The 17,864-nt window shown below is 41.7% G+C and overlaps 1 protein-coding gene across 1 annotated transcript in view; it reads left to right on the plus strand.

Annotated features, from left to right (window-relative positions):
- Window positions 1–17,864, plus strand: part of RAB31 (RAB31, member RAS oncogene family) — a 61,000-nt gene that overhangs the window by 30,518 nt on the left and 12,618 nt on the right. The window contains exons 4-5 of the mRNA XM_061448802.1: window positions 11,721–11,792; window positions 13,613–13,719. Of these exons, the coding sequence (XP_061304786.1) occupies window positions 11,721–11,792; window positions 13,613–13,719 (179 nt within the window). The remainder of the gene's footprint in view (window positions 1–11,720; window positions 11,793–13,612; window positions 13,720–17,864) is intronic.

Below are 17,864 nucleotides of genomic sequence, written 5' to 3' on the forward strand. Positions count from 1 at the left end.
GAGTGGTGTTTGAGACTTGTTGTTCTTCCCTTGTTCTTTGCAATTTTTCTGTGAGGCTTTATATTCCACTGCTGTAGTCTGGAAGTTTCGTCAATGCTGATAGCTGTGTTTAGGACTTCCTGCTTTTTCAACATTGCCTGCCTTTGGCTATGTTCTCCTAAATGCAAGGCCAAGCATAGGGCTTGCGTGTGCTTATTCTGGGGTCAGGGTGCTCTGTGCTTCCCCAGCTGTTGCTGTGTCTACATGCTGATGTGGAGCCTTCACAGCAGAGGAGCCCTGGTTGCGATTTAACCTAAGCCTTATTATGACATTACAGTTAATCTCAAACCTTAAGCATGGTAGAGGAGGCAGGTGGAAATAACAGCAGCAGGTCTTCTGTGCTCCTCGTTCATGAGTTTCACCTTTCTTACGAGTTTTCTCCTCCTTTGTCATGAGTTTCTCTGCACAACAAACTGGGAAACTGCCAGCTTGGAGACTGTAGAGAAACCACTCATCAGTACCTTAGTCACAAGCGCTTATTTAAGCAATGCTCAATGAGAACCAGTGTGTCTGCTGGCTGCCTCCAGTCAGCTGGGAGAAACTGGAAATCCATGTGGCTGCTGTATCCTGGGTGCTCAGAGAAGCCAGCTGGAAGCACTCAGCACCCCCTTGAGGCGTTGAATCAACTTTCAGGTAGCCACTTGTCATGTTGCAAGCCTTTGGAAACGCTGGTCATTGTTGGGTTTAAAAGCTTTTAGGAATAACTGAGTTAGTTGAAGCAGCTTAATATACAGGCCAGCCAGTCAGAGGTTGGGCGTGGAGAACAAATAACTTCTGGTTCATATGGATAATAGATACAATATTTTATTTCTTCTGTGTCAGGAAGCTTGGAATTGCAGGCAAGAGTAGTGAAGGAACCAGAATTGCAATTTTGTGGGGAAATAATGAGAAATGTCACTTCTGCAGAATGAAAACAGTGCAGAAAAAATGGAGATCAAAAGCATTTCCATGATAGCCTTGGTGGAAGCAAAAGCTTGGCATGCGTCCTGGAGGAGACCCTGGAGAGGGGTATGTGGCTCTCCGTCAGCTCTTTGCTGCGGAAAATTCACATTGTACTTCATTACAAAAGGAGGGAGCTTCTTAATCCTTTTATCTCGTTCCTTCTTTTCCCTTTTTGGCTGGAGAGAATCTTAAATTGGCAGCACACTTAGCAAAATCCCCTACTTTTCTGTGCCTAAGTACTACTCTCTGCAGACCCAGTTGCTTTGTGCTGTTGTGCTGTTAGACAAGTCTGCTTTATTCTATTCCTCAGAATCGCTTTCCCTCCACCCCACCATCTTCCAAATGTCTCTTTTTCCCTATCTTCACTTCCCCCCCCCCCCCCCCCCCCCCCCCCCCCGGTTTAAATTGTTGCTGTGGACTTCAGGACTTCAATGCACAACAATTATGTTGTTGTTAGCAAAGATTCCCTCCCCTAAGAAGAGTCTCTTCACAAGTTAGTTAATGATGTTTTTATTAGCATATATGGTGCCCTAAGTAGCTTCTAATTACAATGCTTTGTGTGAATACCTTGGGTGGCTGCCAGCTTTCCTTTTTGTCAGCTGAGGAATATTGTAGCAAATAGTCAGGGATTCTGAGGGCTGTGTTTCTAGGGCAGGAAAATTTATCTCTGTCCTTTCAAAATGTAGTGTGCTGAACTGTGGGATTTTTAATTTTGTTTAATAGAAGGAGCCTCAATTACTTGAGCCCAATTTAAATTTGATAGGAATTACCCTGAGCTGTGTGCTTACGTTATTAACTGCTCCATTTCAAGTCAAAGGCTGACTGAAGGAAGATCTACAGCGCTTTATAGCCCCCTCTTTTCTGAGTGCCAGTAGCTGTCCTGGTGATTCTAAGACACAAGTTAGGGTGTGAAAACTGCTCCTTGAGAGGAGGACTTGTCCTTGCTGCAGTCTTGACTGGGGCGTATTCCCTAAACTGAGTAACCTAATCACTGAGCTTATGGATGTGTCCTGAAACCAGACTATCCTGAGAGGAGTTAACACCAACTATCAATGACTTGAATTAACTTCTGCAGTCAAGACATAGCGTGGATTTTGCCCTACAGTTTTATATAGGTGATGCTGATGATAGCCCAGAGCTCAGTCAGCATGGAGGTGGCTCCTTGTATATGGTGCAAGGACCTCTCTGCAGTGAGCTACTGCTCTTGCGTGCTGCAGAGGTCAGCAGGTGACTTGGTAGTATGTGTGTTTGTGAGCGCACCAGTGGCATTAGAGCTAGGAAGTGAATATGTTATTTTTGCTATTTTTAGAGTGAGCATAAAGCATGGTAAATTGTTTAAGAGATGCGCGTGGATGTGTTGTTTCTTAAGCACCAACAAACTTGCAGCATGTATAGCAAAGTGTTGGAATTTTTCCCTTCTTCGCTTTTAGAATTTTTACATATTTGAGAAAAATGCTCATTCTTCTTAAATTTGGCTAGCAAGAAATACACGTAGGTCAGAAGCAGATCTTTCCTGATTTATTCAGCTTGCAAATCCTGAGGAATGGAATGTCAGCCTTCAATCATGTAGGGGAAACTACTCAAGGTTACAAAGTGCTAAATGGTATCTGATAGTGGCTTTCACGCATAGCATTTTTCCATTCACTCATTGCCAGCTGAGAATGTCAGGAATTTTGTATCCCTCCCTCCCTGTACTGCTTCTTGTGTGAGCAGCTTATGTGTTGGGATAATCCGTTCAATGGGTCTGGTTTTTGCCTTTGCTTCTCTCCACACCCTGACTTTCTGTTTGTTGGTAGCTGCTGCCTCCAAGGTGACCTGAATGGGGCATGTAAATGCCCAGACTTGGGCAAGTAGAGGCTCCCAAGCTGAAGAATGGGTACTGTTCATGGTACATGGACTTCTTCAATGAGCTCATGCAAGTCCAATGCAGTTGTGGCAGCCTCTGACTCTTTCCCCGTGGGGATCCTTGGAAGCAGTTAAGGCAGCTTTCCTAAACAGGCTGGTAGTTACGTGTTTCTGACACTGGTCTACCATGCTCTTCACCATGAGAACCTCAGTGGTTTGGGTTGTAGTAACAGGGGCCAAAGCACGAGGAGAATTGTGCTTCAGGTGGGTTTGAGGACAGAACTGAAGGGGTCTGTGGGGGCCATGTGGCAGGAAAAACAGGCCATCCAAAATCACCTCTAGAGGGGCTGGGGAGGGACTGCTGACCAAGGGGACCAAGCCGCATCAAAGTCCTAGTCTAGAAAGGCGAGTGCGTGTAGTAGGAAGGAAAGGAAGTTGCAGAGCTGTGTCAGTGCCCACACAGGTAAGCTTCTAAACAGAAGCTGTTGCTGTCCTTACCATTATTGGCACCCAGACAAAGAAAGGGTAAGGATCTCTGACCTTGATCCAAGTGGTCTGTCCTGGGTTTAGCAGTAGCAGTCAGTTTTTCTCCTTCCTGGTAGCTGGTGCAGCACTGTGTTTTGACAGCTACTGCTAAACCCAGGACATGGTCTTGGCCACTCATATGCAGTGTATGTAGTCAGAGAGCAGCTTCTCAAGAATGGGAATGACTCTAGTTGAATGATTGCAGCTGTCAGGAAGCAAATCTTGTGCTGCTGTGCACCTGCAGGTGCTTGAAAAGGCACTATGTGGAAAAATCTCAGCCAAATTCAGCCCTTGTCGTGAGAAGGCGCGTAACACTTGCTGAGCACTACTCTGATTCTGCTTATGTGGTGCATCCTTACCCTTTCCAGACATGTTTGTAGGCAGAGTTTTAATGCTGTTGCAGTAAGAACACGTGATGTTCTTTACAGTCTAGGATTGTAAAAGCAACCCATTAGAGGAGTTGAGGGGTGGTAGTCATTGGTTTTGGGTTTGTTGTCTTTTTTCCTCTTGGCTGTGGAGTCTGGAAGTGACATCCTGCTGTGGCAGTAAGCCAGCACTGGGGTGTACCACAAAGATGGTGCAAAGAACTGCTGACAGGGATTAGCGTTCCCTGGTGTGCCTGTCAGATTGAATGAATCCAGACTGTCTTTGTCAGCCTCTATGTAAATAAGCAGGAGTGGTAGATTTCATTTCTCTGTTTATTTGGCCTCTATCTTGCTTTCTAAACTAGCATTACATGAGACATGGTTAAGAGACTTCAATAATACAGCTCAGGTGTGATTGACATTATGTTCCCTTGAATTAATTTTTCTCTTCTAAGTACTGTGATATGGCTTCCATGTGGGTTTTTCTTCTTCATTCTGTGCTGCTAGTACAGGGGAAATATGAAAAGCATTACCTACTCAGCCAAATATACTGCCCTCCATGATGAGATATATGCACTGGAAACAGAAATCAAAATATTACAGAGCTTTCAAATAGGTGGTAAATTCCTTAGTGGCTGGTTGCTTCCATTTTTCTGCCCTTTACGAGGGCAAAGCTTCCGTGAGATGGCCAGATGAGGGGTTGCAAAATACTCCTGGAATCAACGAGAGCAGTTCTGGTTATGCTGAATGTGCATTTGCAACACCCAAGACTGAATTTGTCCTCTGTGCTGAGGGCTGTACAGCTATAAAGGTTGGGCAGCTTCTGGTTGGAGCCTGAGAGAAAAGGGGACCTGCTCTCAGAGGAAATTTCATAATGTGCATGTGGGCTCACTTCTTCCTTGGTGGCAGAGATGATGAACCACAAGAGCAAAGTGGATGTGGTGGTAGCGCAGCATGAGTACAAAGGTACTCTGAACCCAGTTAGCATTGCACCAGAACTCACGTGACTGTGTAGCACGCTGAGTGACGTGCTCTAAGGAAGAGATTCTTAAAAGTCTGCATGAAGCTACATAAGTCATTGATTTTTAGGTTTTTGGGGTATGTCTTTGATGAAGTAAGTTTCTTATTTATATTTTGAATAGTCCTTTTGGCCTGGCTGTGGCTGTTGTATTTGAAAATGTACCCCTATGACTTAACTTGCATTGCATGGTTTGGTGATCTCAGCCTCACAAGTTGGTATTAACTCCTACAAAAGCAGAACAGGTCTAATGAGTGATGAAGTGGGTCAGTATTTGCAAATAGGCAGATGTTTTGTGGATACTGAATGAGAGGCACAGGACTTCTAAATTTCAAGAGTATGCGAGCTGCTAGCGTTAGCTTACTCATTATATGAAGACGTCTTCCCAAGTGCCTAGAAGGACATGGTGGGAAATGGTGTGGATGAAATTCAGTTGTATAAGCAGCAAGTACTTATATCTTTTGACTCCCAACAAAAATGTATGCTGTAAAATTGTAAGTGGGTTTTGGAGGAGACAGAGGAGGAAAGCCACCTGTATTAATGTATTAAATGTATTAATTAATTAATACAATGTATTTAATAGTTAAATTATGATCATGTGTTCATGATGCAGCCATGAGAAAAGGTATTACGTGTAAGGGGAAATGCAGTTAATGCTGCTTTATGTTTGGAGTGCTGCAGACAAATGTGATCACCAGCAGTCAGGAAGGATGAACTGAAGCTGAATCAGGTGCAGAGAAATGTGGTTAGGCTCTTTCTTCTCCATTACATTATCTTCAGACTGGAAGAGCCTGGTTTATAAGAATGGCAAAGTTAATACTGCAAAACTGCTCAATATTCATATTTCAGCTAGAGGCAAGCATTGATGCGTGAATTTTAGTAAGTCAAAGTGCAAGTAAATTACAAGAAATTTAGTAATTAGGAATTCAGAATTTTATTAATCATCAAAGTAATATGATCCCTGTAGGAGTATCGGGAGGGAAAAAAACCCTAATTATTTTAGTTTGGATCTTGGTTAGCTTTTAAAATGTATTAGGAGTGTGGTTATTTGTGATGGTGGGAGCTGAGACATGGCTGTTTTGGGTCTGTGTTGCTCTGTTAGTCCAAGGTGGTGTGAGCTGCTGCTGGCTGCAGGTAGGGGTGGCAACTGCTGGAGCGCTGCTCTTGGCTGTGGGTTTTGGAGGGGCAGACTCCCCGGCAAGTTGGGGTTGTGACTTGGGAGTCCATGTGGCAGAGCCAGAGGTGGCTGCCCGAGCGTTTTAAGTGGCCCTTCTTGAGAAGCAGAGCTGTTCTCATGGTAAATCTCAAACTGCTCCTTTTTCTCCTAATTTTCTTAGGAACTACTGGATACAGAAATACTAAGCTATAATATCAAGGTTATAGACACTGTAATATATACTACAGAGGTAGTCCCATGAGATTTAATTTTGTGAGCTGATTTTTTTGAGTGTCACTTGTTTTGGACATCTGTCCTACATTTGGTCCTTGGCAGGTGAAAAATGTGCACATTAGTATTTTGTATCCCTTTAATTAATTTTGTGTGATTCTGTTTTTCCAGGTAATTAGGCCAGACAAAGGTTCAAGAGGATTTTGCTTTGCAGTGATTTGGAAGTAAAAACAAAAAAAAACATAAGATTTTTATTAGTATATTTGTGAGATTTGAAAAATCAAGGCCCATAAATCACATTTATTAAGAGTGCACTATTATGAATATTGCTAGGAGTTACAGTTTTTCAACCCCTCTTGATTCATTCTGTGTTGCAAAGAGTCTTTTCCTGCTTTCTTGTGGATAACAGTGATTTATTATGACTGGAACATAGCGTATCATCGTGTTTGTTTATTAGACTGTACAAAAGAATGACAGAGGAGTTTTAATTTTGGTATTATTTCATATTTTGTACTTTTATAACTGGTAATAGTTGTTACTGGTGTACTTTCAGTTGTTACTAAACAATTTAAAAGTACTTCTCAGACTATAGGAAATTGCATTAAGATGCATTGCAATCCCATTTTGGGCACTTTGACCAAAGTAAGATATGAAATCTTGAGTGTCAGGTTTATCCAAATGGGAATATGAATTTACATGCCAGATGAGATCTATCCCTTGATATTAAAAAAACACCCAGATTGTGAAGCTACATGCCCAAATGTGGGCAAAATGTTTGTCCTCTTTAAAGGCCTCATAGCTAAAATATTACTTAAGAATCATGAAAGAGGAAATAACTGTCCTGTCAGCTGAGCAAGTAGATAGATTTTCAGTAGAGTAGATGAGGGAGGTTATACTTACGTTAGCAACAGCTACTGAGCCTGAGCGCCTTTCAAAGGCAGTTGCCTTTCTGAGCCTAGCTTGCTGTGGTCTTGCCCTCCCTCTTTCCAATCTTATGAAGAATTAGAATATTTAAGTAGATTATTTTGTCTTAAATGCATTCCTCCCACATGCTGCGCCTCTGGTTGATGCTTTTTATGTTTCTTGAAATAAGCAGCAGGCCAAACATAGCTTGACACAGTTAGGAGTTTCTGTTGTTGAAGTGCAACACACTGTTGTCATTGTCCCTGATTAATCTCCAGAAATGTTTCAAAATAAGTTTTCTTTGTTTCTGCATATTACCTGCACTGATTTTAAATTATCATTGCTTTCATTACGGGAAAAAGAGAGTAAAATTGCCAGTGGCAGTAGACTGTACCAGCAGAGATGTGCACAAAGAAGTTCTGCAAGCGCAGAGCTATTTGGCTGTGGTCTAAAACTTCGTGAATCTGCTTTCTAGTAGTCCTGTCTTCCCTTCTTTTTCTCACCCATGCTTTCCCACCCTTTCCTTTTGGTTGAGCCTGGAGCTTATCTGATGAACAACAAACTGGTTTGGGAATCCAGCTAAAGATTAATCCTACCAAAAAAAAAAGGTTGTCTGCATTCAATTCTACTTGTCCAGTGAAAGAGGTCTGCTTTTGTGTTGTTTTGTTGTTTTTATTACCACTACTACTTTCTGGCCCTAACACTGGCAATAATCTTTAGTGAAACAGCTATTATGGAAAGTGTTCTTGTCACCTGGTCAAAAGAAAAAGGATTGAAATTCCCAAGATGTTGTACAGGTTCTCAGTGTGCTTTCTGGGCCATTACTGAAGGAATCTGAAGTATGTGAGTTTAACTGCATGGCTCCTGGGAAGTATGATTACTGTTATTTTAGAGCTCTTTGTAAATTTATGAATACCGTGTAATCTAGATTAAAACCAAATCTCCATGTGTGTAGACTATGTTGGTTTTATCCCAAGAGTTTTCAGACTGGGAGGAGTGTGCATACACCATGAAAGGTTAGACCTATCCTCCATAATTAAGGTCCCTAATTTTCAGTCTGCTTTTAATGCAACACATGTGTTGATGAGCAGGTCTTGGAAATTCTTGAAGTTTGTAGGAGGTAACTTCTTATCACAGGTACTCACTAGGAGAGATGCCCCCCTTACTGTTACTATTTGTGAATAGAGGAGGACTTCTGTGGGATGTGATGGTAGGTGTCTGCTCTGGCCACAGTGATCATTAAATGGTTGAGTATAATGGGAAAAAAGTACAGCAGAGTTGCCACCTGGGACTTCAGGAGGGCAAATGGTAAGCTACTCAGGGAGCTATCTAACAGAGTACATGTGGAATCTGGTTTTGAGAGTTTAGGAGTCCATGAGTTGAAACTTGCACAGGAGCAGGCAATTCTACTGTGTTGCAAGTCAAGTAAGCAGGACAGAAGACCAGCTTGGATGAACAGGGAACTCCTCATGGAGCTCACAAAGTAAAAGGAACTGTATGATCTCTGGAAGCAACGTCAGGCTTCTCAAGAAGGGTCCAGAGCTGTAGTTTGTTTATGCAGAGAGAAGACACGAAAGGCCAAGGCTCAATGAGAGTTGAAATGGGACAGTGTTGTTTCCGATAACAAGAAAGGCTTTTAAAAGTATATTAATAGCAAGAGAAGGTCTGAAGAAAACATTCTTGTTGAACGTGGTCAACAGGGACTAACAGGGATGAAGAAAAAGCAAAGGTGTTCATTGTGGTTTTTGCCTCAGCCTTGAATAACACTGATAGATGTCAGGCTGTCCAGTCCCCTGCGTTGAAGGACTACAAGTGCAGGAACAGTGACTTTTCATTTGTAGACATTGGAATTGTTAGGAGTCAGCTGTATCAGCTGAATGTTCACAAGTCAATGGCACCTGGTGGGATTCATCCCAGAGTTCTGAAGGAGCTAGCGGATGTTACAGCAGGACCCCTCTTCCATCATCTACCAAAGGACCTGGGATTCTGGGGAGGGCCCTGCTGGCTAGAAGCTAGCCAGTGTTATTCCAGTCTACAGAAAGGGCATGGGGGAGGAGGGCTCACAAAGGGACAGTCTTAACTAATTCGATATCCTTCTGTGATAAGGTCACCTGGCTAATGGATGAATGGAAGGCGATGAATTTCTGTAATTTAGAAAGAAATCTGTAGATTTTCTGTATTTTAGTAAGGCTTTTGATACTGCCTCTCACATCATCAAGTTATCCAACTGTGTGATTAGTGGGTTTATGGAACACTGGGTGAGGCAGAGTTCAAAGGGTTATAGTGAATGGGGCTACATCTGGGTGTCACCAGTGGTGTTCCTCGGGGTTCAATTGTAGGGCCAGTTGTGTTCAAGATGTTTATCAGTGGTCTGGATGGAGGAGTTGAACGCACCATTAGTAAGTTTGTTGACAATACCAAACTGGGAGGTGCTGTTGACTCTCTTGGGCAACAAGATGCCTTGCAGAGGGATCTAGATAGGTGGGAGAATTGGGCAATGGTTAATGGGATGAAATTTGGCAAGTTGAAATGCTGAATTCTGCACCTAGGATGGAGTAATGCCAGGCGCTAATATAAGTTGGGAGTGAGTGACTGGGGAGCAGCCCTGCAGAAAGGAATCTTGGCAGTGCTGGTCAGCAGTAGACTCAGTAGGAGTCAGCAGTGTGCCCTGGCAGCCAAGAGGGCAAACTGCATCCTGGGGTGCATCAAACACAGCAGAACCAGCTGGTCAAAAGGGGTGATTGTGGCCTCACTCCTAGTGCTGTGTACAGTGCTGGGCCCCACAGTTTAAGGAGGATGTGAAGGTCCTTGACTGTGTCCAGAGGAGGGCAACAAAGCTGAAAGAGCTGGAATGTCCTGTGAGGAGCTGAAGACTTCGGGCTTGTCTACTCTGAAGAAAAGGAGGCTGAGCGGCCACCTCATTGCTCTCTACAGCTTCCCAAGAAGTGGAGAGGGAAATGCTGATCTGTTCTGCCTCAGATCCAGGGAATGGTTCAAAGCTGCGTCCCATCAGGGAAGGTTCAGACTGGACATTTGGGAGCATTTCTTTACCGAGATGGTGGTCAAACAGTGGAACAGGCTTCCTGGAGAGGTAGTCTGTGCTCCAAGCTGTCAGTGTTTAAGAGGAATGTGGACAATGCCCTTAATAACATGCTTTAACTTTTGGTCAGCTCTGGTTTGGTCAGACATTTGGACTAGACGATCACTGTAGGTCCCTTCCAACTGAAATAGCCTATTCTAGTCCAACACACTGGAAATGAATGGCATGATCTGGAAGCCCAAAAAATCTGGAAAGCATTTGTTGCATTAAACATGCAAGTAATACAAGCCACACACTGAAAGCCTGAAGAACGTGTGTCTCACCAGCTCCCCCAGGATCTTGGCTGATCCCTTTTCTTAAGATCATGCTTCTTGACCGATTCCTCTCTCTTTTCTCATCCTCCTTCCTGCTGTTTTCTCCTATTAACGAACTCTCCCACCTGCCTCGCTCCCCAAAGCACTTCAGCACTTGACCATCTGTCACTGCTGTTGTGCATCCTTGCTGTTATGAGAGAAAGTATCAACCTTGAACCGAGTGTGTTATCTGTGATGAACAGCTTACACACTGGCAAATGAACCGATACTACAATTAACTCACTTTATACGTAGTACGTGAAACAGCAAGAAACGTGCAGGCTGCTAGGTCTAAATGCTCAGTCTGTAATCGCAGTTCTGAGAAAAGGATGTGTCCAGTAAATCTGCAGAGGTTTGCAACGTAACACGTGGATCTGTGCATGTTCAGTGGGCAGTGGGATTCATGCCCTGCCCTAGTAATGCATTGGATTTAGCAGTTGACCTCTGCTATTAGCTGCAGCTTTATATGAAGCTTTTGCAGATCACTTTGCAAATAAAGATTTGTGAAATGGCTGCGAGAGTACAGTGAGGGTAAATGTATTTTCCAAGAAAGATTATTTTTAGTTTGCTTAAGACAAAGTTCAGTTGAATCAGCAGAAAGCCTTTTCGACTTCCTTTCTCTGTGTAATTATAAGCTGAAATTATAAATCAGCTGCTTAGTCATGGTAAATTACGAAAATTATGCTGTCATTGGCAAGCTGTTGTTATAATAAACATATTTATTGCTTGTGGTTTTTTTCTTGGAGGATGTTTCCCTTGAAACAAGAAGCTGAAGAGTAACTGAACTGCAGGAACCTGTGTTTTTCTAACTATCTGTCATAGATAAGTAAACATGACAGGTGGTCAGAGTTTTTTGACAAGTTAATTTTATCCAAGTCATTTGCAGTGTTTTATAAAACTCGAGCCCCAGCTGAATCCAGTCTGTTACCAACTACAAAGCAAAATGTTGCGGATTGTCAGGTGAAGGGGTCTAAATGCTGTCAAGTTGGCCCTGCAAGTGTAGGTGATCTGTGTATCAGAATTTGTCTTCAGAGTCCGTGCCCTTTAGCGGAAAAGATGCATTGAACCACTAAGTGTTGATTACATAAATCCATCAGGATGAAGAACAGCAGGAGATAAGGGATCTCTGCTTCTTTGACATTTGAGAAAAATTAGAGATGGGCAACCACTCAAAAAGTCTCTTCTCTATGGGATGAAAGAAAGTCAGTGGTCCTGCCATGGCAGGTCTTTGTGATCTGACACAGATTGTGATAATTGTGATTTATTAATGATGTTTTTTTGGGGGGGTGTTGTGTTTTAACAGTTTCATTCCTTGGCTCCAATGTACTACCGAGGTTCAGCAGCAGCCGTGATAGTTTATGATATCACCAAACAGGTAAGACCACCTGTATGCTTTTTGCTTGAGTCAACTCTTCTGCTTGGACCAGCGCTGGAATTAAAACCCATAACTTCAGAAGCTTTTACAAGTTAATCCCTGTTGTGGGGCTTTGATAGTTTGTGTAGACTTGGATGGAGGTGTCCACTGGCTTAAAAAATTAAACACGAAGTTCTGCTTCTGTGTTTTTTAAACTTCATCTAGACAAAAGGTCAGAGACTGCATTTTGTCAGTTCCTTTGGATTTCCTCTGGCTGAGTAGACAGGATAATACCCTGCAATACCCCCTCCCACCACCACCACCTCTGTTCTCTGTATGGAATTGAATTTTTACTATGAAAAGCGGCTGGTTGCTTTATCAATGGAACACAAGTTCAGTTGCTTGCATATTACTGATTTTAAAACTAATTATTTTTAACTAAGCATATCATCTCCTGTTTGCACTGTGGGACTCATATCTTAACTTTGAAGCCAGTAATGAAATATAAAGTCTCTGGCCTTTGTTTTAACATTATTAATTTGAAATGAAAATTATATTTTCTGATCCTAAAAGGCTCTGGCTCAGTTTTCAGGCAGAGGAGTCAAGGAGGTTCTAGCTGAATGCCTCTTCCACTGCTTTTAAAAGAAACCCCTGCTGATAAAGCTGACTTAGAGGTGGTGTTAATGGGTGGATGGTCATGACACTTTGCTAGCATTTTACTCCTTCCCTGCCAATTGAATTATTTACTACTAGGCTGGGAGGGCTGGGTTGATTCTCCAGTGCATTAGTGTAATGATCTGTGGATGATGATGGTGGCCACTGTTGCACAGCAGTACTGTTCTCCTTTTCTAATTTCCCAAGAAAAGATGAGGAAGAGTGAATCATGCTGGATTGATGTTTATTCTTAATTCATGTATCTCACAGTTGATCTTGTAATGCATTGTAAGAATAGAGTTTTATTTTGCCTGCCTTTCTCCAAGCTTATGTGGAACAGCTCAAGAGGGGAAAACAGGAGAGGAAGGTCAATGTGTTTTTCACTTTCTGATGCTTAATATTCACTGTTGATCATTAAAACAATGGATTTCATTTTTCTCCAAATGACTGATAGTGTTCTCCCTTCAATGATACTGAGACAGCTGTTGCTGATTTAGACATAACTCTTAGGTGCATTTCTGAAGGGGGAAAACAGTTTATTATATATCTGGGAGCTCACTTTGAGTTTCAGTAATAATTTCAACCTAGGAGCAACAGTGATTTTAATGCTGTTTGTTCATCAGTGTAAGGAAATAGAAAATTTACTATTAAAAGGTAACATCAAAAAGTGTTTGGATTTTGTACTTGGAGGGAAAAAGCCAAGTGAATATTCACTTGTCCCTTTGGTTTCATAATGAGTAAATTGGGGGTTAGCAGGTCACAGATTCAGAGATGAGGGGAGAGGAGTGTCACTGTGAAAGCTTTCCTGGGTGTTACTGAAAATATGACAGTGGTTGGGATGTTAACTCATTGGGCAGAACTTAGATAAATGAAGCTCACATTAAAAGTGAAGGAAATGGCTACTAGCCAAAAAAGGAAAGTTTAAGAAAAACATTCAGTGCTTTGGGGGAGAGGGGAAAGGGACGTGGGCAAAGGGGCCAAATGTCCAAGTTCAAGATTAATTCGAGGAAGTCTTATAACCTAAAGTTTAAAAAGCAGATTACATAGATAAAGTGATCTGGTCTTGTGATCTACAAAGTTAGTATTGCATTAATACTGTCAAAACTGTGTTCCTCTAACTTCACAAAATAAGCAAATACATCAGTGGAGCCTTGGCTTTTAGCTTATTTGTTATTTCTCTGACTTAGGATTCGTTTCATACTTTGAAGAAATGGGTGAAAGAACTAAAAGAACATGGTCCTGAAAACATTGTAATGGCCATTGCTGGAAACAAATGTGATCTTTCTGATATCAGGTAATACATTATTTTTGTTGTTGCTTTGATTGCAGTAACTATATTGTTTCCTTCCTCCAGGTAACCAATTTGTACCATTGTTACAACAGTATGTAATTTTGGTCAGCTCTATTTAGCCTTTCCTAACAAACTTGCCAGCAGCAGCACAATTTGAATTACATACTTATTTTTATCCCTCTTTTACTGCCCTTCATGTGTATTTGTGCAATCTACACCCTTTGGCTGCTGAACCATTTGGAATGGAGAAGTATTCTTTTTTCTTTATTGTATCCCATTCATATGAAAAGGGGAAGAATGTATGAAGCAATGAGCAAAACCAGCGGTGTAGAGCTAAAAGGATGGGCCTGAGGTAGAATAATGTTATTCACAGAGAAGCTCTGAGAACTTGTGCTTTGCCAAAACTGAAACTGTCCCATAATACTGGGTGTAGAAAGTGCATTTTTGTTTCTTAGGAGCATAACTTCAAGCAAAACTTGTGTCACCAGCATGAAGCAAAGAACCTCCAGAGTGAAAGGGGATGGTTGTATCTGCACTCCTGCAGAAGAGCTGCCATGGTGCTGTTTGGCATTAAGAGTGAAGCCAGTCACTCTTCTGCTTGTTAGCTCTATTTTGGATTTGCATTTATCCTTTCTGGAAATGGAAGCACATTCTGCTATATAGGAATGATATCTTGTGTCAGCCCACGACTCTCTAATTTCTTGCTTCAACTATGAGTACACACTTAACATTCATATTTGATGTTTTCCTTTTAGGATCTCATAGGCTCGTGTGGTTGTTCAAATACATCCCCCTGTAGTTTTATAATCATTACGTTGGTCTGGGTTCACCAGAGCCCTGAAGCATGTGTGTAATTTCAAGTGATGCAGTGCTTTATTTAATCAAGGCATATGCAATCAAGGCATATGTGTTTTGGGTTCTTTTTGAGGGTTGTTTTCTTTGTTCACCTCTGCCCCCATCAGCCATGAACCAACACAAACTGAGTCATTGATTCCTATAAGACCAAAACAAGCCCTGATTCTAGAAGACTCCTGGTTTCTGCTGGGCTAAGAATCGGGGAGACAGTATATTGGCATGATGCTTGTCAACATGGTGAAACTGAGTGCTGTAAGACAAAACATAAGTTTCCAAATATGAAGCAGGAAAAAAGGATGATTATTAAAATAAACCCAAAAACCAGTTAGTACAAATACAACTTTTCAATTGCTCTGAGAGTCACTTTAAATTTATTGCGTAAGTGTTCCCAGAATACAATTGCCTGATTAAATCAAGGGCAATAAGTTTGGAGATTGTGACAAATGGCAGCAATTGCAAGTGAATCCATAACCAGCCCTTGCCCTGCTTTTGGTAGCATTTGCCATGGCAGCAAGCTTTTAAATGCTATTCCACCTGAGGACATGAAGAAAACCCTGCACGCTAGAAAAGCTGTGGGGATAGTGGGGTTCCTTACAGAGTGACTGTGATCTTCCCACCATGTTATTCTCAAACATTACTTGTTTACTGTTTGCTGATCATCTGTTTCTTGCTCCTGTTCAGCCAGTACAGCTTTTCCATGCACAAAATGTTCTGGTGTTTGCATGGTCCTCGTGGTACCCTGTGAACTAATGTCTCTTATTCCTTTTTTAATTTTATTATTTATAGGGAGGAGGCTTTTTTCCTCGCCATAATTATTAATAGTTTTGAGAATGTTTTTTCATGCAGCTATTTTTTCTGCATCCCCCAGCCATTTTTCTTTCTGAAGTCATCCAGTGATGTCCAACTAAAGAGATTTTGGTGGAAAAATAGAGAGCAGACTGTCTTGTACGTGATATGTTTTCACAGTCCTTCCAGAAATCTGATTATTTATGCAACACATGTAGCTGTATGCATTCTCTGACTGCTTTATGTCTTCAAATTTACTTCAGGAAAAATAATTTCAGGTGAAATATGTCACCAATTTATCAGGTTGTTTCCAGTGAGTAGAAAATACGTATGCCTTTGGGCACAGAGAAATTAAAAATAAAATTATGTGAGCACACAGGAGCAAGCTGCTGTTTGTATGCATTTTTGGCATCTCGCTTTGGTTTTGTAGAACTTTTGGCAGATGTTTTGGTGGATATCAGAGAGACAGCTGCTTTTAAGACCAATGTGAACAGATGCAAAAGAGGACAGGCTGACCTGGTTCAAGTTGATTTGATTCTGCCTTCTCTGTGACTGTAGAAGATATAATGTAAGGAGGAATGAATGGAAGCAATAAGAACTGATTATCCTCCTTTGGGAAGAGACTGACACTATTTCTCAAAATCATTCACGATGTTACCCTGCTCATTTAGCATCTAAAATTTGGTTTTGAGCTGCCAGGATGGATTTGGGACACTTAGGGGTCATGCTGCTTTTCTCAGTGTTGTTAATTAGGCTATCAGCAGATCTTGGCACTCTGTTGAAGTAAATTTCTCCTCTGTATTGAAGGAATTTCTATAGGGAGACAGGCAATTTTGTTTAGTAAAAATCCTCATCTTTGCTATAGTGCTGTAAGCTTTAGTACTGTTGAGTATTTGGCATTCTATAAGTAATAGTAATAGACTTTTTCTTTCTGATATGTGTCCTGTCCTCTGGCAGGTTATTAAAAAGTAGTTTCAAAGACAGGAGCTGAGATTTCAGTGTTAAATTGTTTTAAGTGTCCAAAATACTTTTTGAGCGTTATGAAAGTCAGTAGTCATAATGGCAGCTACAAGTATTTTACTTCCCTAAAAATGTGGCACACATTCTTAAGAAATAGTGTTCACTGGAAATTGCCAGATCCTTGGTTAAGAGAATTCAGCAGAATTTCATGCTCAGATCTTCCCTCTCTGCTTCCAGAATATTTCTTTATCCAGTAATTATTCAGAAAATCTCAAGGCAGAGTGTATCAACACAATGGTTGGGATGGATACTGGGTTCAAACTTACACAGGGGAGATTTAGATGAGATACAAGGAAGGAATTCTGTACTACAACAGTGGTGAGACACTGGAACAGCTTGACCAGAGAAGCTGTGGCTGCCCCATCTCTGGCAGTGTTCAAGGCCAGGTTGGGCAAGGCCTTGGGTGATATGGTTTAGTGTGAGGCTTCCCTGCCCATGGCAGGGGGTTGGAACTGGATGATCTTAAGGTCCTTTCCAACCCTAACTATTCTGTGATTCTATGAAATAATTTGCATCTTTCAGAATAGGTATTCCTCTAACTTTCCCAGTAGCTGTGGAATAACGCTTTCTCAGCACTCTGCTGATGGTTCTTTCTTCTCTCTTCACCCTATCTTGCGTGTGTTCATCTCTAGGCTTAGAGTTCAAGCATTTAGGCTTCTCCTTTTGACAAGGTAGCATCTTAGCAATGTTGACATCCAGATTACGTTAACTTGATGTATGCAGCCTTCTTGGTGCTGGCAGCACTGGGTGGCATGATGCTTATTGCCCACGTGCTGTGGTCTCTTATAGGCCTCCTTTAGAAATGTCATCAGATGGGGCTAAGAAGTTCTGTGATTCTTCCTTGGGATATGGTCACTTGCTGCTGTTGAACCATTTCCTCCGTTCCTGAAGTTTGCGTCCTCATCTAAATTATAGCAAGTTGACAGTCTTCATTACATAAACTTATGCTCTCACATCTCTTCCTTTACTGTTGTTTGAATATTATCTCACATAGTTACATTCCTTTTTTCTTATCTCCAGGGCCATCCACAGATGGTGGTACCTTTCATAAACAAGGCCAAGGTGCCGTTACAGAAATAGTAATGGGAGTGCTGCTTTCCATGTGTCTTTGCAATAAGAAGATGTATAATGCAAAGAAGCAAGTCATGGAAATAAGCTCTGAATCCAGATGCTGGAATTGTAGGCTAATTTTTTGAAAACCATTTGTAATAAACCAGGCAATTATTCTGCCTCTCTGCACATTTCCCATGAGCAGCAGGTCTGATTAATTTAAAATACATACCTTCAGAAACTAATTGTGAAATTGCATTGCTGTGCTCCCACCTAAATAGCTTCTGTCAAAGCCCAAGGCAGTCATACTAGGAGGAAGTTGTACTGGGAGTCTCTGGATTGGTACATCAGAGCAGCATGTGCAACAGAGCTGTAAAGCCACACAAATCACAGCAGCTGGTGTATAGAACAACTGGAAATAAAATAAGGCTGGCAGC

This window comes from Pezoporus flaviventris, unplaced genomic scaffold, assembly GCF_033815535.1.
Source record: "Pezoporus flaviventris isolate CSIRO_AGI_PZ_B2104156 unplaced genomic scaffold, CSIRO_AGI_Pfla_v1 ptg000007l, whole genome shotgun sequence".
Classification (NCBI taxonomy): Eukaryota; Metazoa; Chordata; class Aves; order Psittaciformes; family Psittacidae; genus Pezoporus; species Pezoporus flaviventris.